The sequence below is a fragment of the Brienomyrus brachyistius genome, chromosome 7 (genome assembly GCF_023856365.1).
Source record: "Brienomyrus brachyistius isolate T26 chromosome 7, BBRACH_0.4, whole genome shotgun sequence".
NCBI lineage: Eukaryota > Metazoa > Chordata > Actinopteri > Osteoglossiformes > Mormyridae > Brienomyrus > Brienomyrus brachyistius.
Genome location: NC_064539.1, coordinates 13,912,083 through 13,937,204, shown reverse-complemented (window position 1 = coordinate 13,937,204; position 25,122 = coordinate 13,912,083). Strand labels below are relative to the sequence as shown.

The window sequence follows — 25,122 nt, the reverse complement described above, 5'->3', positions numbered from 1 at the left end:
GATCCTTTCTTTCTCCACACTTTAGCATTTTTATTACTTTGGTAAAAGTTAATCTTTGTCTCATTAATCCATAAAACTTTGCATCTTCTAGGGGAGCCTCTCTACTTTTGTTCCTGAAGTCTTTTGTTAGCGGTGGATTGTGTTACCTTCACTCCTGCCCTGTGCAGGCTGTTGGTGATGCCTCTGACAGTTGTTTTAGGGTTTTTCTTTACAGTTCTCACAATGTTTCTGATATCAACTGCTGATGTTTTCCTTCGTGTACCGGTTTGACGTTTGTTGCTCAGTACACTAGTGATTTCTTTCCCCTTCAGGACATTCCAAATAGTCGTAGTGGCTATGCTCAATGTCCGTGCAGTGACTCTGGTGGATTTTCCATCTCCTCCCACCTTCAAAATTGCTTGCTTTTCTCCCATAGACAGCTCTCCGGTCTTCATGTTGCTTACACCAGCGTTTCCCAACCTTTTTTGAATTGTGTACCCCCTGAGAGATTTTCTCATACCACAAGTACCCCCTTTGTCAAATGTGTTGATGATTCAATAGTTTATGTCTTTTTTTGCTCTTTTCATTGATAAAAGCTGGGTTTGTTATTCATTAAGCAACACATCCCAGATAGATTTTCTTTCTATACCAGGGCACAGCTAATGGAATGGCTGATAATATTTACCCATCATCAGGGAAATTAAATATAAAAATTTTTTCCACGTACCCCCTGTAATGTGCTCGCGTACCACTAGGGGTACGCGTACCCCCGGTTGGGAATCACTGGCTTACACCATTTTAACTATGAATGCAGTCTGCACAGGCAAAACCCAAAGCTGAAACTGACAGTAGACATTTCGTGCTATTAATTGTTTGAGGAATCAGTATAATTAGACACACATGTGCAACAAAAAAACCTGTCAATCACATTTTCCAATAATTTTGCTCACTTCAAAAATGGGTGGGTTCAAACAAAAGGTGCTATACTCTTGTTGTTTAACATATCTAGATGTAAATACCTGAAAATAAAAGCTGGATTACTGATCTCTTGTCTCGTATTCATCTTTTGATGTCAAACCCCAATGTTTTTAGTGCACAGCAAAAATAAAGGAACTAGCCTCACTAATCCAATACTTTTGGAGGGGACTGTATATCCAAACCCTTCAGGCAAAATCAAACCTTGTACTAATTATTGTATTTTGAATTTTATGGCTGTATAGGGATAAGCAGAATAAATTGCAGGTAATGTCAGCTCAGTTAGAAATGTGTCATTCTGTCTATTGGAAATGATAAAAGAAGGCCTAAAAAATGAAGAACTTTGGTAGTTGGAAAAGTTTATGAACTTAGAAACTGAACATAATATATTCAATTATAATTGAATACCCATGAATATTAATTCATTAATAACAATAAGTATGAGATAACGTCCTCTGCTTAGCCTTAGTATGCTATTTAAGCCATTTTTTGTTTATACTAATGATATCCCCATACTTTTACAGGAACATGCTATTATCATGGGTCCATTTTGGAGGTAAGAGCATTTTTTCCCTGATAATTTTACTCAGGTTTTAAGCTTTTAGATTCAATTGTCATAAATAATGTACCACAGAGTAGCTGATGATTCTCTGCTCTGTCGGTATTGACCATTAGACATATCATTTGCTTCAAGTATCTGTGGGTAGATGCCCTTCATAAATAATGCAGCTCTGCAGACTTTTCCAAATTTTAATGGGTAGATTGAAGGGAGCATTACTGGAGTGTATTTTATTGTTTGATAGGCCTATAGGGTGGGGGAGGTTCTTCATAGGAGCCTTGGTGCTCTAAGGAGTCCTGCTGAAGGTGTTTCCTATAGACTGGTAATAATGTATGGATGATTCAGAGATATTCTGTTCAAGTAACCGTTTGGGCATTTTGCAGTTCATGGATCAACACTCCAGCCCATTAATCCGTCAGATTTTCAGGTTTTGGTGTGTAATTGATCTTTCAGACTTTGATAAATTTAAATAAAAACAAAACCAGAGTTGTATAGATAGAAGATGTTGGTGTTTCAGCCAGTAAGTCAGTATAACCATGTATGTCACTGATTTTCTCAAACTTAAACTTACATCATATGGAACTATGTTATATGGTCATTCACATAAAAGCTCCAATACTACAAGAAAAAAAACCAAGGATAGAGCGATGTGTCACATGGCTTTGTCCATCGAAGTGTACAGTGCATTTCCATTTAACTGTCTATGAGAGAGCCGAATTTTAGCTATCATAACTTTTCAGGAATGCACCAGCAAATTTGATTTTGTGGCCCTTCACCCTTGTCCTTGGCACTTTTGTAGAAAAGTCATGATGGGTTCCATACTGGACTGTCTCTTCAGCAAATATTACTGATGAGATTAAAGAACAATTCCATTCAGCAGTGAAAGGTTACTCAATAATTTGAAGAGAGTTTCATGGTATACATTACTAGTGTGAGAGTAGCATGCATTATCCTTCATTTTCATGAAGTAAAAAATACATTTGAATATAATGTATTATTTATGTGGATCCACTGTGCCCAGTTCACACAATTTCCTTATATTTGGTAGATTGATGGAGGGAAAAATCTAATGCTGCAAATGTGTTATTTGGCAGCCTTCATAAATCAACATACTTTTACCCGTTTTATCTACAGCAGCAATTTCACAAATGGGGTAAACTAATTTTAAATAGCTGTAAATGTGAAATTTTAAATCATCAGTAGGGAGATTGTTTAAAATGCTTTGTTTAAACATAAATCGCTATACCTTGTTTTTATACTTGTTTTTTTTAACTAAGAAAAGATTTGCTTCTCGTACTAGTTTTTTATCTTTGTCACATTCCATTTTTAATATGTACTAAAAGAAAAAAGATTAAATGCTCATTTCAGTTACTCCATAGATACTCCACACTAGGTTTCCTGTACTCTAGTTTTCTCTTCTGGTCCAAAGAAATGCAGATTGAAGTTCCTAATTTGCTCCTAATTATTGTGTGACTGTGAGTGTCTGCCTTGTGCCCTATGCTGCCTTGGATAGGCTCATGCCCAAACCCCTTCTCCCCCAACACCTTTTAATGATGGATGGATATGCCACATATATTTAATACTCTGGTTTTCATCTGTGCTTCCTTATAATATTGTAGGGTCCATTAACGAAGGGGGGCATTTTGCACTGCGCATAGGAGGCTAGATGCCTCAGCTGACAATCTTTGAAGGTGTTATTTCTGTAGAAGAAAGGAATATTGCCATCAGTCCACATCATTTACACATTTGTAGAGAAGGCATGACAGGCTGCATACCAGACATTCCCTCAGCTGTCACCTGGCATTGTTACAAAATATTGTCATTCAGTGCTGGCATAGAAACAGTAGCTCCAGTTATTTGAAATATGATTCACAACATAGAAATCACCTTACATAAATTTTGGATATACTATGCTGAAGTTTAATGGAAGCATCTTCCTGATTAATTAAATGGGAATTAGCTGAAAGCCACCAGTTTATTATAAATAATTTGTTGAAAAAAAAATTTGCTTAGATGAGATGCTAGATTAACTTAAGCAGTTAAAGAAGAAATGTAGATGACATTTAATGCATCAGATCGGTCCTATACATGTACACTATATGACCAAAAGTATGTGGACCGTTAAATTAATTAGAATTATTGGCTAATTAAATCATACCCGTTGTAGATACGGGAATATAACTAAGCAGCAGCAAACATGCGTGGTCATACAGAGGAGTTTACTGACTTCCACCTGGGTACCATCATAGGGTTTGACTTTTTCTGTGAAATCAGTTCCCCAAAATTTGATACTGTTACAGTTGCTCTGGTCAACTGCAATCAAAGTCATTGTGAAGTGGAATCATCCGGTAGCTTGTTCAGATGCTCAAAGAAAGGGATCTGATCTTGCATCACCGATAACCAGTCTGGGCTTCGTTACCCGATAAAGATGGATTTCTGTGAATAACGAATGATGTAGGTAAAAGATCAAGTGACATGTGCGTTTTCCCAAAAGCCGTCATCATTCCAAATTTAATAAACCAACTTTAAGTAGTTCTTTGTTCTTTCCTCCCCAGCCTTCACATGGGAAAAGCACAGACTGCTGATAACAGGAACATCAATTCCACATACTGTATTCAAATGGAGAAATATGTTTTGTCACATCACTGATTGTCACATCAGACACATGCAAATGTAAAAAACAAAACTAATTACGGAATCATTTAAAAACACAAAATTAACAGCAATACTAATTAACCCAATTAAACTAATTATTTGTCAAATATATACAAATGGATTCAAAATGCAACAACGAGCAGCCATAGGAAAATAAAGTATGCTTCTCACTCAAAAAAAGCCTTGAAACAATTTATTGAGGTAGTTGTCATGCCCGGCTCGTCCGCTCGTGTGTGCCACACCCCCTGATTACCCACGTGTGCTTCCCTGATCGTCTCCAGCTTTGTCCGCTTACTTTGATTAGTCTCTGTGTATTTAAGTCCTGGTCTGACCTGTTCCCCTTGTCCGTCATTGATGTAAGTTAGCGTCCTATGTTTCCTGCACCCTGTCCGTTGAATAAACTCCCGTTTTTGCCCCGTATTCGCCTGCTCGCTTGCTCCTTCCACGCCTGCCCGCACGATCGCCGTTCCGTCCGGCTTAGATCGTGACAGTAGTGACCAAAAATAAATTTTTGTAATAATTACTGCAATGTTTGTGCAGCATAGCACATAGCAGACATAACACCTCAACATTTAGGGGGAAATCTTAGTGCTCCCATGGACTTCTCCAGGCACCAGAATCACAACTTCCACACGCCCAGAGTGCACTCTACAGCAGTGTGTTGTCTTCGGTCTGCGGTGTTATACCTGTTTTCAGCCACGGTTTGGGGATACACACTGGAGTGAGCGGGTATTTACTAAGAGGATGCCTGATGTCACCCAATAACCGGCCACCAGCAAACACACCATTCTTTGTCATCTGATATACTGCTAAACAGGATATGATCATCATGTGTCCTTCTAGGCCACTTGGCCACAATGTCTGTAAAAAGTCCTCGATGGTTGTATATCATGTAGACATTTAGGCCGAGTCGTGAAACCCTTTTCGACAGGTGCAGATGGGATTCAATAGACTGTGAGTATGAAGAGTATGTCTCCAATGGCATGAAAAACAAATTTATTATCATGCAAGTCATCTAATCCTGCTGGAATGTGGAGCAATACAAATGTGATCAACCTATGCACACACTTGGACACAGCAGCCTTGCTGAGACCATGGGGATCACTGACAATCTGAAGGAATCCACTGGTAGCATGGAAACAGAAAGCTGTCAGAGGCTGCACAATGGACTAAGGGCAAAATTCTGGTGTGTTCCTTTATTCAATTTATCCAGCAACAGACTTAGGAGACTCATTATTTCACCCCAGGCCAGCCTGTATTTCTCTATGAATTGTTTATTACTGAGATTGTCCGAGGGTTTCTTGTATGCCCACAAAACAGCATTTAGACAAGCAACTTGTCTCCTTGGATGGCGTTGTCTCAAGCACTGTCTCCGGTTTAGTTAAACGATTCTCTACCATTGCTGGTCATATGGGGTGATTCACCATCCCACTTTAAAGGATATGGCTGCATACATAGCAAGTTTCATTATGTAGTGTTGAGATACAGTGTTGAGATTGACCAGATTTTCTTTCTAGATGAGACTGACCAGATTTGAGATTGACCAGAGTTACTTTTTAGATGGTAGATATGGTATGTATGATGTCCTTGTGCATGTGTTAGTAAGTGAAGTATACTTTATAGTTGCATGATTGTAAGAGAAAAAATGTGTAAATATTTTAGCCTATTCTAACCATATGCATTTAGTTTATGTTGGCCCTCTAAGTCCTTTTCCATGGGCATATATTTATTGTCTTTGAGATTTTTTGCCCGCAAGCACATTTTCATGAGTTTGTGGCCTGGGGGAGGGGAAGGTGGTTGGTTATGTTTAATTCATATTGAAATATTAAGATATGAAGTTGTATTGTTACAGCTGCACCTACACTACGTATATGTATTTATGTGAATTTAATTCCGTTTTAATTCTACTTCTTTATATTCAAATTCAAATTGCGATTCTTCACCCAGCGTTCAACCAGTTTTATGAAGTGAATTTGAATTTCAGTTCTGAATGGTGCATGATCCAGTTACGTATTCAAATTTTTGTACAGGTGTTTAGACAATGAGCCCCCTTTGAACTAAATTTTATCCTACATTATCATCATCATCATCTTCTTTATTATTATTATTATTATTATTATTATTATTATTATTATGTTGTCCAAAAAAGAGTGTCAGTGTGTATTTGAGATCTATTTCTGGTGAAATCTGTGTCTCTGTGAAAGAATGGCAGACAAAAGTTCAAATAAAGAACGGCGTAGAAATGAATGTCCTTGTCACCTACTGTGTTGTCCTGTTCTCCTGGTCACTATGTGACTTAATGGGCTGAGTGGGGGGGCTGCTTGTTACACTCCCCTTTATTCTTGTGGCTGTGAGGCTAGTCAGTGGTCAGCCTCAACCAGGTTTATAACCTGATATTTATTATTCTTGTAGATCTGTGTTAGTCACTTTTTTATTGACTTTCTTGGTCTCTCCTGGTGTTTGATCCTCTGCCCATGATCCTCTCCTTGGCTGGTCATTGAGTTCAGTTGCATGGTGTGAGATTGCCTTGTGCTAGCATGTGTGCGTGCATGTGTGTGTGCGTGTGTGTGTGCGTGCATGTGTGTGTGCGTGCATGTGTGTGTGCGTGCGTGTGTGTGTGCGTGTGTGTGTGTGTGCATGTGTGTGTGCGTGCATGTGTGTGTGCGTGCATGTGTGTGTGCGTGCATGTGTGTGTGCGTGCATGTGTGTGTGCGTGTGTGTGTGCGTGCATGTGTGTGTGCGTGTGTGTGTGCGTGCATGTGTGTGTGCGTGCATGTGTGTGTGCGTGCATGTGTGTGCGCGTGCATGTGTGCGCGTGAGTGAATGCATACAGTTTGTAAGTGTCTTACCTGCCCATGTATCTTGGATGTCATTACCCCCCCCCCCCCCCCCCCCCGCCACCTGGTCTCTTTGTTTTCCAGGTGCCCTCTTTGTGTCTGTTATCAATAAACCCCATTTTCCCTGAATCCTTACCGTACATCGTCTGTCCTTCGCCATGACCTGGCATAACAGGAGAGCATTTCCGGATCAGTAAAGGCATTTACAGCAGCAAAGCGTGGACCAGCTTCATATTGCTAGGTGTAGGTGAGGTGGACTTCAGCATGACAATGTCAAGAGCTGCTGACTGTCCTGATCATTTTTATAGGAAATAAAAAAGGAGAGAATTGGAGTGGAACAAAGTCAGATGAAGAGCACGTTCACTCAGTTCACCTGCGCTGCGTTCTGAATTATTATATAACTGATTTATGTTTGCTTTTAGAAGTAAAAATTCCTAGACTCTGCTATCCAAGCCTATACTTTGTTGTGGTCCTTTCCCCAAACTAACACCACTCCAGGTTATGTTCCCTTTCATTACTGTTTTAGTGGCTGCTTTTGTCCAACATAAAAGTGAGGAATACAGAGCAGGGGCAGCCAGTGTCCCTGCAGCATTTGGGTTTTGCTCAAGGGTTTTTTGGTGAAATAAATCCGACAGCCACAGGATTTGAACCAATCTCAGGTACAGAGTCCTAATTAACAGAGTCACACACCATCCCACCTTGAGCATGTATTATATAAACTGTTTTTGAAAATTGTAAGAAATCGTTAAGTAAAGGATTATGAGTATAAATGACAAAATAGTAATTTGGGAAAACAGCGATGAGTTGGTATTCTGCCCTGGGTTATTCCCTGCCTTGTGCCATTAGCTTCCTGGATATGGCTCTGGCCCCTGCAACCCTGCATAGGACAAGCGAGTGTAAAAATGGATGGTTAATTTGGGAAAATGTTGGATATGTTAGCTACTACAGCCATTCTATATTTTGGTGTAGAAAGTAAGTTACCAAATTTGTACTTTCAGTATTACTGGGATTTTTAGAATTGGGGTATTTGTATTTAATTATTTCTTCAGTAGTCAATATCAGTCACACTTACCCACAGGAATACAAGCCAGTCACTTGATGGCATTTAATTATTTTAAAATAAAATTAAGAGTCATTACATCAGCAGAATGAAGCACAGGGATTCTGCCAATGTCATTATTAGCAGAAAAGCAGGTGCTCAATGTCCTCTTATACACACTTACACACAATAAACCTAAACCTCCGTTGTGTAATCGAGACTGCAGTGGGAGGAGGAGCTTGACAGGATGCACTGAGCAGGCACTTTGCTGTGCTTTGGGGGTGGGGGGGGGCAGAAAGGCTATTCCTTAAAGGCTGCCTCCTAGAAACTGGAACGAAGGCTCATTACGATAAAACACGCTTAGGTGTAACACATTTAAAGGGGCCATATAAAGACCCTTTGAGATGTGCATGTGGATGATGTAACCTGAGTGATAAAGACAAAATAATGTGATAAATTTCTTTCACAAACTTACCTCAGATGCCTATTAATGTTCAGTTGAATCATTCACTCTTACTTTGTGTTAGTTGTGCATCCATCCATTTTCTGTACTCGTTTGTCCTATATAGATACGGTCATGTGGGTCCACAGCCTATCTCAGAAGCTACAGATTCAAGGAAGGAAATAAACCGGGATGGGGCACCAACCCATCAAAGGGCACTGAAATCACTCACACCTATGGATAATTTGCGGGAAACCTGGAGTACCTGGAAGAAATCCCAGATGATGCAGGGAGATCATGCAAACATGCATCTCATCGTACATGCTTATTGCTTGAAATTGCACAACACTGGAAGGGAACAGAGGAAAGGAAACAGGAAAGAACAGAAGATACCACAGAAGGTTCTGTTCTGACTAAGCCAAAGATGAAGATGAACAAAAAAGAACATACTGGCAGGAGAAATGTGTGGCTGGTTAACCAGAACATCATACTTTTGGGTTTTAAGAAGAATGATAATGCGCCAATGCTAATACAGGACTAAAAAGAAATCCTTAGGCAGTAATGCATAACATTTGACTGTCACACTATCTATATCACTTTCAATTTAATTGATTCTTTTGAAGAATGAAAACTGTTGAGTTGGCATTTTGAAGTTCTGACATTATATAAATGCCCGAGGCATGTGTATTGTATCTTATTTGTAATTTTTACAGCATAGTGGAGGCAGTTTCAAATTTTGTGATGAAATAGCAACGGCACCAGTTGCAACTCAGTGGGAATGAAAACCGTGAGCTGCAGACTCAGTCAACCCCCCCCCCCCCCCCCCCCCCGACCGAGCATGTTCTCATCAAAAAGATACGGGCGTCTTCTAAGGTTTAAATACCACAGGTAAAACATTTGAAGGAGGCATGAGATAACTAAGGGCAGCTTGCAGGATAGAAGGTGGAATGAAGGGTAAGGATTTGAATTTATAGTATGTGCGTGTGTGTGTATGTGGATACAGTATATATATATATATATATATATATATATATATATATATATATATATATATATATATATATATATGATGATGAAAGGCCCCTTCATTGCTACCTGAGTGCATAAAAGACAGTCATGAATTTAATGAAAGCGATTTATTACTTTTAAGCCTAGTTATGTCACATTTCCGATTCTAATTGAAGTTATAAAACTGTAACAAGACATATTACACAAAGAGCTCATGCTTAACTTACCATTTACACTGTTTTCAGATGTAGAAATTTTTAATTCCTTTTATATGGTGAATAAACAAGTATGCATTGGCTGTGGTCAATGAGAAAAGGACATTTAGACATTTGCTGCATTTGTTGCTGACTGAGATTCGCGTGCTAGAGGCAGCCGCATGTCCACAGCCTTTCAGCAGTTCTCCTTTTTTTGTGCTGCCTGGGAAAAGCTCCAGGCTCACCACGGCCCTCTGCTGGATAAGTGGTTATGGATAAATAGATGAATGGATTAAATTTACAACACTATTATATGTGTTTCCAAAACACAAATTGGTTCATATGCAATTAGTAAATAGGGGAAAGATGTCCATATAATTAAAATCTCTCCCTGGCTTATATAGTACCTTCAGAAAGTATTTAGACTGCTTAATATTTTGTGACATAACTGCTGTACTCTAAAATGGATTACATTTAATTTTATCATAAACCTTCACACAATAAAACATGATCAAAAAGAAAAAGCAGATTTATACAAATGTTTTGAATAATTTAAAAAATCAGCTCTCTCCTCTAATAAACTAAACCAAACAAGAAGAATTAACAAATTAAATAAATAATGATGAAGGCAAAATAATCAAGCAAATAAATAGAACATACATAATATAACTAAAAATTTAAGAATTATAAGAAAGTATCCCTCCACCATGCACAAATTTGCATCTTTACGATCTCTATACACTACTCACAAAAAGTTAGGGATATTCGGCTTTCGGGTGAAATTTCAGGATGAACCTAAAATGCACTATAACCTTTACAGGTGAACTTATTGTTACAGGTGAACTTATTATTCCCTAAACGTTTGAATGCACATGTCCAACTGTTCAGTGTTTCAGTACTTTTTACACAACCTGCTGTTCTCCAACAAGGAGCTTAACGGCAAAATTCACACCAGTTGTTTGATCCATGAATCGACCAATAAATTTCCTGGTTCAATCAGAATTGGTAGTTAAACAGTCCTTCTCATCATGCTGTTCACATTTTGACATCATGAGACCAAGACGGCACCTAACAACTGAAGAACAGCACCTCACCGTTGCGAGGCGTCAAACAGGATGTTCTCAGATGGAAGTGGCCACTGAGCTTAGAGTGTCACAGAGTGCCATCAGCAAGTTGCAACAGAGATAGAGAGAGACTGGAAGAGTCACAGAAAGGCATAGAAGTGGACGTCCTTTGGTCACATCTCCCACTGATGACCACTTCATTGTGAACAGTGCCCTGCAGGACCGGGAGATGAATGCCACTCAACTCCATGCACATTTAAGGGAGGGGAGATGCATCCAAGTGTCACGTCAGACGATTCAAAACCGTTTACATCAGCGTGGTCTGTGTGCTAGACGACCTGCAAGAGTACCTGACCACACTACCAGGCTTCGGCATCATCATCTTGCATGGACCAGGGAGCATTTAAGCTGGACGAGGGACCAGTGAGCCTCAGAGCTGTTCTCTGATGAAAGTCGATTCACGCTGAGCAGAAATGATAGCCGCCAACCATGTTGGAGACGTCAAGGAGAGCACTATGCATCAGCCACTGTTGTCGCGAGACGAGCCTTTGGTGGAGGTGGTGTTACAGTGTGGGCAGGTGTGTCTAGTCAATACAGAGCTGCCCTATACTTTGCGAATGGTACAGTGACAAGCCCATACTACCTAAATAACATCATTAATCCAGTCATTGTGCTCCTGCATGAACAACACAGGCCTAATTTCATCTTCATAGATGACAATGCTCCAGCTCATCGAGGTTGCATCATTAGGGAACGGCTGCTGGAAACTGGGGTACCTGGAATGGAGCGGCCTGCACTTTCTCCAGACCTGAATCCCATAGAAACCCCATGGGATCAGCGGAGTTGCCGTGTAGAGGCTCGTAACTCTGTACCCGAGAACGTCAATGACCTGAGGGCCGCCCTTCAAGAGGAGTGGGATGCCATGCCTCAGCAGACAATAAGTCGACTTGTGAACAGCATGAGACGTCGTCATCAAGCTGTAATAACATGACACGTTATTGAGACATTGACATTTTTAGTTATGGTATACTCACCACTGTTGGTGGCTTTTGTTTCAATAAATTGTTTGAGATGAGGAAATCACCATTACAAGCTTCTACTTAAATGCCCTACTTTCATGATATAATATCACTGTAGTGTGAACTTTTTACATTTTCCATAAATTTCACCTGAAAGCCAAATATCCCTAACTTTTTGTGAGTAGTGTATATTATATACAATAATATAACAGCTCTCCCTACCTTCAGTACATGGACACCCTGGCTTCGTGGTTTGACAGCAGCTTTCTGGATCTTAATGTTAGCAAAACCAAGGAGATGTGGCTGGTGAATAGCAAGAAGGGAGGCAACAAGAATGCTGAGGCCACCTTCAAGCCAGTTAGTATGAAGGGTCAGGAAGTGGAGCAAGTTCCCGAATTCAAATATCTTGGGATAATGATAGACAATCAGTTAAGTTTCCAAAACCATGTGGATTATGTGTATAAGGAAGACAGCGTCTGTCTCTTCTGAGGAAGCTCAGGAGTTTTAACACCAGCCAGCGCACAATGTCCATGATTTACAAATCATTGACTGAGAGTGTGCTGACATTCAACATAGTGTCATGGTATGGGCAACTTTCGGTTAAACAGAAGGATATATTGGCACAAATCGTCAATCAGGCCGGGAAAATCACTGGACATAAACAACATTAGTGCTTGAGTGTGCCCTGCGATGGGATGGCCCCCCATCCTGGGTTGTTCCCTGTCTCGTGCCCATTGCTTCCGGGATAGGCTCTGGACCCCCTGCGACCCAGTAGGATAAGCAGTTTGGAAAATGGATGGATGGATGGAACTCTCCCACCTGTACTCACAGATTTTGACAAAAAAGGCACAACAGGTCTATTAAGATTTTACTCATCCACTTCATTGTACATTCCAATTGTTGCCATCAGGCAGGAGACTTGTAGTCTCATTAGTCAGGAAAAAAGGCTACAAGCTGTCATTTATTCCATCAGCTGTAACCATCCTTAACAAAGACTATTTTTCTTAGATAATTTAATTATCAGCTAGTTTTATTATATTGGTATCTTATGTATTTTGTTTTAAATTTATTCATTTACATTAAATCTCTCACTTGGAGTAAACTGGAATGATTTTATAACATATTCTACTTATATTTAGTTGCACTGACATATGTTTGTGTATAGTGTTCCTTGTATTGTGTGTTGAATTCGTCACTGTCAAAGTGACGGACATTAAAGACGTATTCTATTCTATATAGTGATAATATACTATATATATAGCACTATATTACTATAGCACTACATATATAGTATATTATCTACTATATAGTAGATAGTATATTATTAAATATGATATTCATGAAAGTGCTCGAAGAGAATACTTCTAATCCAGCAGCACTAATCCAGCATACTTTTAATCCAGTTAATTTGAAGACACAGGACATAAAGTGTTCCATTGATCATTCTTGAGATGTTTCTGCAACTTGATTCAAATTGACCTATGGTACATTTAATTGGTTGGAAGGACACATATCTGCCTATACGGCTCAATAGTTGACACCATAAGATCAAATTAATTATTTGTACGCTGCTGAGACAGGATTGTGTTGAGGCACAGAGCTGAGGAGGGGTACCAAAAATCTTAAGAACATAAGAATTTTACAAACGAGAGGAAGCCATTTGGGCCATCAAGCTCGTTTGGGGAGAACTTAACTAATAGCTCAGAGTTGTTAAAATCTTATCTAGCTCTGATTTAAAGGAACCCAGTGTTTTAGCTTGCACTACACTAGCAGGAAGACTATTTCATACTCTAACTACACGCTGTGTAAAGAAGTGCTTCTTCAAATTCATTGTAAAATGTTCTCTCCCTACTTTCCACTTATAACCACGAGTTCTAGTATTTAAACTAATATTAAAATAGCCATTTGTCTGAACAGCATCCAGACCTGTTAGAATCTTATATACCTGGATCATGTCCCCCCTTAGTCTCCATTGCTCGAGGCTAAACAGATTCAGCTCAGCTAACCTCTCCTCATAAGACATTACTCTAAGACCAGGAATCATTCTTGTTGCCCTACGTTGCACCCTTTCCAAGGTAACAATGTCCTTCTTAAGGTATGGTGACAAACCTGCACACAATATTCTAGGTGGGGTCTTAACCAAGGAATTATATAATCGTGTCATCACCTCCCTTGACTTAAACTCTACACACCTAGAGATGTAACCCAACATCCTATTGGCCTTTTTTATTGCTTCCCCACTAAAGCAGAAGGGACCCAAACCCACCCCAGGAGCTTTATTTAGTGCTCAACAATCTCCAACAGATTCTTGGTAATTCTCATGCTTAGGTCGGCATTAATTTAAGGTACGACATAAGACATCAGTCACGACCAAAGGGAAGAGGCCTTTTGGACTACATACTCACTTCTCATCTTCTGTGAGTTTGAAGCTTTCAAAGGACACAGTGGCTTCCACCATTTTTCAGTGAAAGAAGTTTGGAACCATCAATGTCTCCTTCCAGTTGGCTACCCAACCAAAGAGCACAAAAGGGCAAAAGGGCTTTATCAGATCCTAAAACCTAAAGATCACTCTGATTGAACTCCAGAACGTTTCGGAATGGAAGAATAGGCCAGAAGGATAAGCACTCCACCAATCAGGACCTTTTGGTAGGGTGAGTAGGCAAAAGTCATTCTTCAGTAAAAGGCACAAATGGCACCTAAAGTTCTTTGAAAAAAAAGATTCTATGGTCTGATAAAACCTTGAGTGAACTCTTTGGCTTTAATTGCATCTGGATGGGCATCTTTAATGTAACATCTGGAGGAAAGCAGGCACTGCTTGGCGGGAGCACAGCGGTGACGACATCGTGCTGTGGGGATCTTCTTCAGCAGCAGCTGGGAGGGTTGCCAGGATCAAGAGAAAAATGAATGAACCCAAGTATAAAGAGATTCCTGAATAAAATCTCCTCAGGACTTCAGGTTGCGACGATGAGTGACCTTCTAACACAATAATGATCTGAAGCACCCAGCCAGGGCAATACAGGACTGGCTCCAGGACAAGTGTGTGAACATCCTTGAGTGACTCAGCCTGAGCTCAGAGGAATACACTTGATACTCAGTTAGCCCACATGTTTCGTTTCGGAAAAGCTCATTTTTAGTAGTGTAATGAAAACCTGATTTAAACTGGAAATCTAGTCTAAATGTCTCGGATGTGGCTGCATCAATTATATATATATATAAAAAAAAACAATCGAGCTCGAATTTAGAAGGAAATACCAATAAAATACTCAGAAATCAATACACCCATGATTATTACTGTATATTATTATTTCATGTAAAAATCGTAGGACCTGTGTCAGCTACAGTCAACTACCTTTTTTGTATCATATCAAATACATGTAAAAATGATAATACAGAGTGATAAACACTCCAAATGCTTGTAATGTACTCTTACTAGCTTTTATATGGTTCTTTAGACAAAAGTGTAAAATAAATAAATTAATCTAAATATAATAAAATATAATACTCATTTTCCCAAAATCTGTTCCATTGTTATAAATATGAATGAATGAATGAATGAATGGTTACAAGAAATTATGAGGCGTTTTCATAAAACACCAAGAGCTGAGACTTTCATAAAGTGCAATCAATTTTTAACGCATTGGATGATGATTTGGGTAGGTTTTAAGTGGCCTGTCTCAGCCCTACCTTTTCCATAAGCCCTGTTTTTTTACTGTGTAATTGTAAAAAACGTATCTGTCATGTTATAGCAGAAATGCCTGCAAATAAATAATAATATTCAAAAAATGAATACATGCAAATAATTGTAGAACTACAGAGGATTTTACATAATGGAGGGATACCTTCCTGCAAACATACCTGCCTGCCTTGCGCCTCCCATCCCACTGTGAGCGGGAGACTATTCATAATTTCTTTCCACTGGAGTCAGCCGTACTACTCTCGAGTCAGCAGGACCAAACCCCATGGCCGGCAGCAAGCTTCACTGGCCTGGCACTCATTAATCTCCCACAAAAAAAGAAAAAAAGGACACAACTTCACGTGCAGGTTCATTCCTTGGTCCCCTATCTTCTCCATTATCACACCAAGCAGTCATCGAGTAGTCAGTGGGGAATATGCTTTGGACAGAACATTAGTTGGTAGAAACCATTTGCATTCTATATATTTAGAGATGAGTATTAACTAGGAGCTGGTTAAGGCTCTAACTTACTGAAACATAGAATACCCTTGGTTTTATGTGTATATTTTAGCAGTTTAAACACTTTTTCATAGCTGGAGGATAGAAACAAGCAATTTTTGTTAGTCATAACTATAATTCTGTTGTAGTTTAAAGATGGCAGCTAATAAATCAGTTTTAACAGCACTGCTCACCCTACTTCTTCTGAAGGGTTCTGACGTATAGTAACTCGTTCCAGGTAATGTTTAGGGTTCAGTAACAGTGTGCGTTAACATCCCAAAGAAAACTTTGTTCTCCATTTTACAAACTCAAGAATTCCGAGGAGCATTTTGTTCTTAAATAATTTATTCCCGAGGGCCTTTATACCGACCTTGAGTGGTGTCTTTCAGGAAACAGCAAACTTTTAAACAGAAAATGATGCGGTTAAATGTTAACCTTAAATATTTACCAAGCCGTTCCAATGGAAAATTTACAATTTTCTCTCTGTGTTTTGAAGCCACATATCTAATGAATTCTGAACTACCATTCTTTGGAGGATGAAGGATGATTGTTTTCTTTGAAATATTTAGTTGCTGCAATGAATGACCCATTTATTTATTGTGCTTAAATGCACAGACAAAATATAACATCCTGAATCACTGCAGTAACATGAATAGATAAGAGGCCTGTATTATCTCATTAGTGAGAAGTTGTGGGTAGTCAGCTAAGCACACAACTGCTAGTATTATTCTTAGATGAACTGGTAAATATTGCTTTCTCAGCTAGATGGAAATAGAGGAACATTCCGGTACTTCCACAGCTGCTTCAATCATTCAGTAGATCAGATGTTTGCTCAATATACTTTTTGCTTTATGTTCATATTCTTCAATAATGTAAGCTGTACCACATTGGAAAGGTAGGTGTAATGACATTAGACTCAGAAAAGGTGGTTGAAGTTTAACATACCAAATGGATACCCACACACAATCAATAACTTTTTCTAATTAGAAACACCAATCCAGGGTCCAGAAGCAGTGGAGGCTCTTCTGTGGATCTAGGGTGTGATGGCTACAGGCACACAGTAAGACCTTAAATTCTCACATCCTTAGTTCATTATTTGTATGCTTTTTCCATTTAAACTGCTTAATTTAGAGTAATAATTCATAGGTCTTAGCTGATGTGTTTTGCCTTTTGTGTTAGGTGTAGTGTACATATTTTCATATTGTAGGGTTGTGTGCAGTGATTGTCTAAATTAATCTTTTGGTTTGCAGTTACTTTGGTTGTGGGGTCTTTTCTATTCAGCATAAAGGTGTTGCTGAGGGCGGAGGTCTATTAAAGACCAACCCCTGGAGCAGGAGTGAACCATGTGCTGCCACAGCAAGAGGGGGGAGCTGGGGTTTCGTTTTGTTTTGTTTAGTTACATGTAGAGCTCATTTGATTGACCCCTTTTGTGTGTTAATTTGTTCGGCCAAACCACTATACAGTACATGTGTTTCTCATGTCTCCTTATAGGGAAAGTCAGTTTGTTCCAGTTACAACTTTGCTTTGTAATGTTAAGTTATGTTTGTTTTTTGTTGACCTCTGTTATGGGCCCAGTTATTAAGGTCTTGAGTTTTGTTATTGTATGTATTTTGGGGGTCAATAATGCTCCTGTGGTGGTTGCCATACTGCTTGGTCCCTCACATAGAGAACGGGGCTAATGATAAAGCAAGCTTAAGCAATGACACATGAAAAGTGGGTGATATCCTGTGATTTGGGGAAAGCAAGAGATGGTACAAGACACTCCTCAAAGGGCAGGCGAACTTGGGACAGTTCTTTGAGGGCAGTTTCAATGGTAGCTCTCGCATGCATAACCATACCTTTTAGCCTCGATAAAATGAAGGAGGGGCTCTGTGGTGATGCACAGCCCTCTATGACATACCCATGAACACACTGGAGCAGGGTTAGTCCTCTGGAGGCCTTAACGAGTGAGTTTCAAGTATATTTATCTCAAGGGGAAAAGTGACAGTTATGTTGTGAATTGCTGTAGTGGGGCTGTAGAAATCTAGCAATCTCATAATTAGGCATCTCTGCCTGTCCACTGGACTGTGGATGGTAGCCTGAGGTGAGACTACATTTTATGTAGAAGATCACAAACTACACTTCACTTTATGTGCTGGATTCCTCAATAACCAGAACTGTAAGAAATGTGAATCCAATGTGCCCGTAGTACACATGTCTTAGTAGGAGGACAAGGGTAACATGTTATAATGTCCCTAATAACAAGACTTAGGCAGCATGGTTTTTTTTGTAGTTGAACTTTACTACAGGTCATTCATATAAGAGTTTTTGCCATCTTTGAACCCTAGTCAGTGTATAATCAAATGTGTTGAAGAGGATTAATAGGATTAAGGATTAAGATTTTGCTGATGTCAGGTATTCTAAATTCCAATTATTATATTATTTGAGGTTGAAGTTGATCAGTGATAGCGTTTACCTTTTTTGGTTAAAATAGCAACACCCTGCTCACTCAGTACATCCAAGAGACTGAATTGTACTTTTATGAAACTAAGATTTATCTGCTTTCACTTAAAGTGTGTCATTGTTCAATCTCCAGAAGTACTTATCTCATATGCTGTATATGCTCCTACATTGAAGGGGAGTAAACATGGCTATCATCTATTTAAATGATGACCTACATATCAATTATATTCCTCAGCACCTCATTCACTAAGGCTTAGAAAACACAGGATGCATTTACAGGTACTAGTGCATATGACATCAATAAGTACTTGTAGTTGTTGATGAAGGCTGTTTTCCACTCCTGCCCTTCATGAACAAAATTGCAAGCACTCTTCAAATCTTATTGGTGAATACCATAACTCCTGATTTTCACAAACCAAAGAGTAACAATGGTAAGGGGTAGCGGTACTTAACCTTTCCATAAGTAGTGTTTGACCATGATTTACAAGCAAAAAAGGTTGTATGAAATACTGAACATACTTTTATCATTTTGCTATTATGTGACGTAATATAGCATAACATTGAATGCATTAAAAACTACTTGAATTGTTCATGGCTTGATTTTTCAGTTTGTTCTAACCTACTATGGTTAATTTTTCCATACTGCAAATCTAGGTCAATATTTTGCCAATCTTCCTGTTTTCTTTTTTCTTCTGTATAACCATGTTTTATTAATCATACAGATGCAAGTCATTTTACATGCTCTACATGATAGCTCTGTAGAAGAAAGGAATCTAAAAATATTCTGTGGCCTACACTTTTAGCTTAATAAAGCTGCTGAATTTATAATGCCATTACACAGGGAGCCAGAGATTTAGTAGCATATATGTGGAAGTGTTGGAACAATATATTTTGTATTATATTACTTTTGTGCAAAATGTGGTCCTTCATGAGGGCAATCCCATCTGTGGGATACAGATTTTCGGAACGGGATTATGGCTATCATCTATTTAAATGATGACCCACATATCAGTTATATTCCTCAGCACCTCATTCACTTAGGCTTAGAAAACACAGGATGCATTTACAGGTACCTTCATGGTATTCATGGATAAGTGAGCTGGACAAAATACAAATACACACTATTGCTGACAAGTGCCTGGTGCTTAACCAAGAACCTAGCCATTGCTCACAGTCTCTATAGCCCACAAACACAGAACAAACATGATTTACACAATTCTGAATTAGATACAATTGAGCAGCAAGGCTTGACCCCTGATCACAAGGCTTGACCCTCTAAAAGCACCATGCCTCTGGCATTTTACAGTATTACGAAGAATTTATTATAGTTTATCATAATGCAACTAAATCGTCTATATGTACAGATAGATGGGTGAACATACAATAATGGTTGTAGGTACATATTCTGTAATATGAACATTCTTATGCAAGTGCGACGTTTAATATGTTGTGACAATAAGATGTTATTATAAGAAATATTCATTATAATTAACATAATTAGTGTTGTATTGCTTAATGAGAATATATATATATATATGAGGGGGTTTGTATAATTATATAACTATTATATATAAAATTACCTCTCTTGCTGCACAGCCCAACAGTATATGTAATGGGGTTAGTAAAAGGATGGGAAATTTTACAATGTTATTTCTTTATGCACCATGAGACAGGAGTTAATGAGTTTTGTCTAAAAAGGAAATGATAATTTTTCAACAGCTTTAATAATTACCGATATTAAGTACACATTACTTTCTGAAGGAAAGTTACAGGGCTGTTGTTATTATTCACCCAAGAACCAATACACCTGTTATGCAAATATAGCTTATTAAAAACAAAGATCCACAACAATCTTAAAATGACAGAAAAGAATAAATGAAAGGAGAATGACATGACAAAATAGAGATGAAATGAAAGAAAAATAGAGTTTGGAAGCCAAGGAGACAGAGAAAATACAAATGATGAAGTGATGCAAAGTTCTAAACAATGTCTTCAGTCTGACCTAGCAGCTCGGTTTGCAGTTTGATGCGATTAAGAAGCAGCAATTAGTTACAGTTAAAGTATGCCAAAAGCCTAAGGAGAGGTTTGGATAAATCTGGCAGATTTACACTTCATACAGAAAGGAAGGTCAGCGTATTTAAATTTCATCTAGCAAAAGAGGGTCTAGTTGTCCCGGGAAAAAGTATTTGCTGTGGATGCAACAGTGGCAGGTATGGAAATGGTCTGTCAACCTTGGTTATAACAAGAGAGGGATCAAGTGGGTGAGGCACAAGGAACACAGGGGTTTTTTAAAGAAAAGAGGATTTTTATAACAATCACATACAAAATCACATAAGAAAAAAAAACATACGCCCATACCAAAGCAAACTACAAAATTAAACTTAAGCTGGCACTGACAAACCAAGGCAACTATTCAGCAAAATGGAAGTGGAGAATTATATACACAGTGGCCGGCCAATCAAAAACAAAGGAGGGAAAATACATTAAGTAATTAAACCAAATTACAAGAAATTGAACAGGACAGTGACAAAAATCCACAAATAATTCAATATTAAACAATCCAAAATCTAAACAAATCCAAATATTAAGAAAAGATTTTCTACAACCCCAGAACCCCTATACTATAAAAAGGTGCAGTGCAGTCTAATTTCCTGTAATCTTTCAGTCAGCTTCACTTATCTGCAATCTTTACGAAGGAGCAAGATTTAAAAAGATAACTAAAAATAATCATAAAAAACAACTTAAATATATTAAATTAACATTGAAAAACAATCTTAATGTATGCCTTCCATTTAGACTAATGCAAAGTGTAATAAAGTAAATACTAATAAATTACATAATATTTTAATTAATGAAAAGCTGGAAGTTAAACATAACTGAAAGAAATAATAGTTATAGAAATCAGTTATAGAAAAGTTTAGAGGCACTTCGAATTCAAATACTCCTGCAAATGCAACCTAGAAATGCATCCTTCTTTTGTCGAGTGACAAAGGATCCACCTGATAGATTTTCTTTGCAGCCCAACATATCCCAAGTTTCATTGCATAAAGGCAGAGTGTGTCTCCAGGCTAGGTGATAGAAGCCCTACTGATAAGGCAGGAACAACTGGTGACCTTCAAAAAATGCAGCCTACAATGGCTATGCCTTCCTTTGGCCTTTGAAGGATGCAACCCTTGAATTTGGACATAGGATTTTGATGAATGTATGGATGACAGGGCAGCCATCAGACAAGGACTGAACTGCAGTGTTTTGATTGGTTGTTACTGTTACTGGAGCAGGCAGGACACAAGGGGGACTGATTGTCCATGTCCCTAGGACATGTAGCAAAGATTTTGGTATACAAGTGGGTTGCCATAAAGAGAAGTAATGTCAAATTAAGGATTCATACTCTAGCTACTTTTAAGGATGAACTCACAAGTGTTTCACCCTTATGCGACGTGGCCTTTATGTCTTTGGGATTGCAGACCCATATCATGTGACCTTTGTTGTTGTGTAAGCTTTTTGTGAAACCCAATCAGTCCTAAAGTGCTGCACCTCTGGGGAATGTGGTGAGACTTGCTGGTCTATGGAAAATGGCTGATTGCTTGCTTTATTCTTCATCCTGTTGTGCTGAATGTTTGATGGTGGTCTTGGTGAGTTTGACTGTTCGCAGATACCGGTTCATTGGCTCTAAACAGTGGAACTCTTGAGCCCTGTGGTCAGACTTGTTAACATGCTACTCATTTATTCTTCATTTTATGCCTCAAGGGGATAAAATGCCATTCACGTGTAATAATCCACAATGCACAGATTTTAAATGACTAATTACTTTAATATGTTCTCTGGGCTGCTGTATTGTACTATGCATGTATACTGTACATGAGCATGTCTACAGAGGAACATCTATTAAAAAGCCGTATTTTTCCACTCTATGTTGTTGGAGAATGGAACATAAAAATCCTCTATGTGTGCCAATTTTCCTGTATTGATCTCCATGTTACATCTATCCTTTCTATCTCCTTATAATCCTTTTAAATTGAAAGCATGTCTCATTTCACTTGGGATGTGAATTGTCCTGACCCATAAACTGAGATGGCAGCACTTCTGCTGTCAGGAGTCTTTGTTCAACCTCTTTTAGACAATCTTTGCTTGATCTTCAATTCTGGCTGACCCCCTGGGTGTACTAGTTACTCTGTCTGGCTGTTGCTCAGGTGGCCTCAAAACATAATGCATGTACTTCAAATGACTTTTCATCCCAAATTGAAAGAATTTCCATTGGTTCCCATTTTTTTGCACTGAATTCACCTCCTTATGGCCTATGTTTAAATGTTTTAATTTTAAGGGTCTGAACTTTTTTTGTTTCATATTAATTGTTAGTAAATAAAATGATTGAACTTGAATCCAGGGTATCAGTGAACATCAAAAATATGTAGGACCCTACTTTTTAATTATAATTTAAATTTATGATAGTCTATGCAAAATAACTACACAGACTCCCTGCATCTTTGTTCAATTAACCTTTTAAATATCCCAATTAAAAATTGAAGAAAACATAAAAATAACACCAATCTAAATTGCATATGATCCTCACCTTGTGCCCTATGTTTCCTGGAATAGGCTCCAGGCTTCCTGCAACCATTTACTGTACTTGATAAGCATTTTGGATGATGTATAATCAGAGTTTTATTCCTTTCCATTAAATAGTAGCTACTCTCTGGCTGCATCTATTGTCAAAGTAAGCAAAAAGATTTGGATGCAGCTACTGTATGGCTGTGGTTAGCGTGACCAAGAACCCCAAAGTCCTCACAGAAGACACTGTTCCAGATCAGCAAGGATTACATCCACCACTATCTTGGCCACTACTTCAAACTTACTGGTACTAGTAGTCTATAAGAAAAAAAAACTCAGCTTTGATTTCAGGGAGTCTGTGCTGAAGTAGGTCACTTTAGTAAGCTAGCTTGGACCACAGGGCCAATTAATATAATACCCTGTGATGCATCCTCAATGCTTTGGTGTCTGATATGGTTATTTGCTTATTTATTATTTTTTTTCTGGTGGAATTCATGTGCTGCTTTTCTTATTAAATACTACTGCATTTTTGGAGCTGAATACCACATACAGCAAATACTGGGACAGGGGCAGCTCCCTTACTATTCTTTTTGGAGACGTGGCTTTTGACTGGCACTCCTGAGGTCGTTTCTCTCTAGAGGCCCCTCACTCAGCAACATTAATCGGTAGAATGCAACTGCTGTTAAGAACAATGACGTTTCTAATATATCTACGTTAAGCTTTGCTGAAACGTGGTTAAATGAAACCAGCTCACTTAGTGGACGAACTATCTGGCACCTGACATCTCTCTGTTCGGATCAGATTGTGAGCCTACTTTCTGTTAGAACAAAGGGATATGTTTTAATATTAAGCAAAGATGGTGTAGTAATGTGTCGGTTTTACGCAAAACATGTTCTCCTGAGATGCATCCTGTACAATATTTCGGTAGGCTGCACATGCTTGCAATAGCCAATGCACACTTAGCACAATAACAGTTACCTGACTAGATTACTAAAGTAGAGATGAAACACTCAGATGCTCCAGTCATCATCATGGGAGATTTCAAACCTGAGTGCTGAACACTGAAAAATATACCTGTAAACAACTGATAAGAAGTAGCACTAGAGAAGTCAAAACTCTGGATCCCTTTTATAGCCTCATCAAGGACACATACCAGGCAGCCGTTTGTGTCTCATAGGGCAGCTCCAGTCATTCCCTTATCCACTTCATCTCCTCATACAGAGAGAAGGTCGAAGTTGCTATAGGCCTGAAACATAATCAGCCAAAATCAGCAAGAAAACGGTGCACTGAAGCCACAGAAGCTCTGAGGGACTAATTAGACTTCACTGGGTAGGAGGTTTTCACAACCACAGTTGACAACCTGGAAGATTTTGCTGATTTGGACACTTCTTACATCAGTGAGGAGAACCACACCCCAATTTACAGCCATAACAATGACAAATTCTGGCTGATTTGGGGAATATATGCTTCATGCAGGAATTAAGAAACTTGCAGGAGCTGTTACCAGGATGTATACAATATGGCCAAGTATGCATTCTGCGGATAAGCTGAAAATGTTGGATGCTGGTACAGCACTTCTCCTCCAAGGACTCAAGGCCATTATTAGTCTTAAGCCTGAATACTGAAGTAGACCCTTTATTCCCAGACATAACATTCTTTATTCAAGATTTGAACAATACAGGAATACAGCTTCTCCCATTACCCCCCAATCCAGCCACACCCACCCTGTGACACCTTTTCTGTCCTCCTCCCCCAAACTCTGATCAACTTTCCAATAAACCCAGGAATCTCAGCGCGTTCCTGATCCGCACGTATTTTTGCTTATTGTGTTCTTTACTTATTGAATTTGCAGCTTTCTTTCTTTGCATTTCTTTTGAGTGCAAAATTTACACACGTTGCTTACTTTTACCTCCATATCTGTGTTGTATTTGGACACATGTTTTGTAAACATCATATTTGGTGAAAAAGGATTTCTCTTCTCATATGACCTTATGTTCAGCTGTGTTGGCTTGTGGTTTTTCAACTGACCAGTGCGATGTTTTATTCACAAAATAGCAGTTTGTTAAAAAAAAAAAGAGTAATTTGTTGAAATCTGAGTGGTATCCAGTCTGATAAGTCACAGATAAACCCTAGAAAATATCTCTATTGAAAAAAACCTGTCAGCAGTTTAGGTGTGTAATGTGTCAGGGT

At 38.7% G+C, this 25,122-nt stretch overlaps 1 protein-coding gene across 1 annotated transcript in view; it reads left to right on the top strand.

Annotated features, from left to right (window-relative positions):
* LOC125746435 (extracellular matrix organizing protein FRAS1-like) overlaps nt 1–25,122 on the top strand; it is a 141,162-nt gene that overhangs the window by 2,862 nt on the left and 113,178 nt on the right. The window contains exon 2 of the mRNA XM_049020384.1: nt 1,479–1,510. Within this exon, the coding sequence (XP_048876341.1) occupies nt 1,479–1,510 (32 nt within the window). The remainder of the gene's footprint in view (nt 1–1,478; nt 1,511–25,122) is intronic.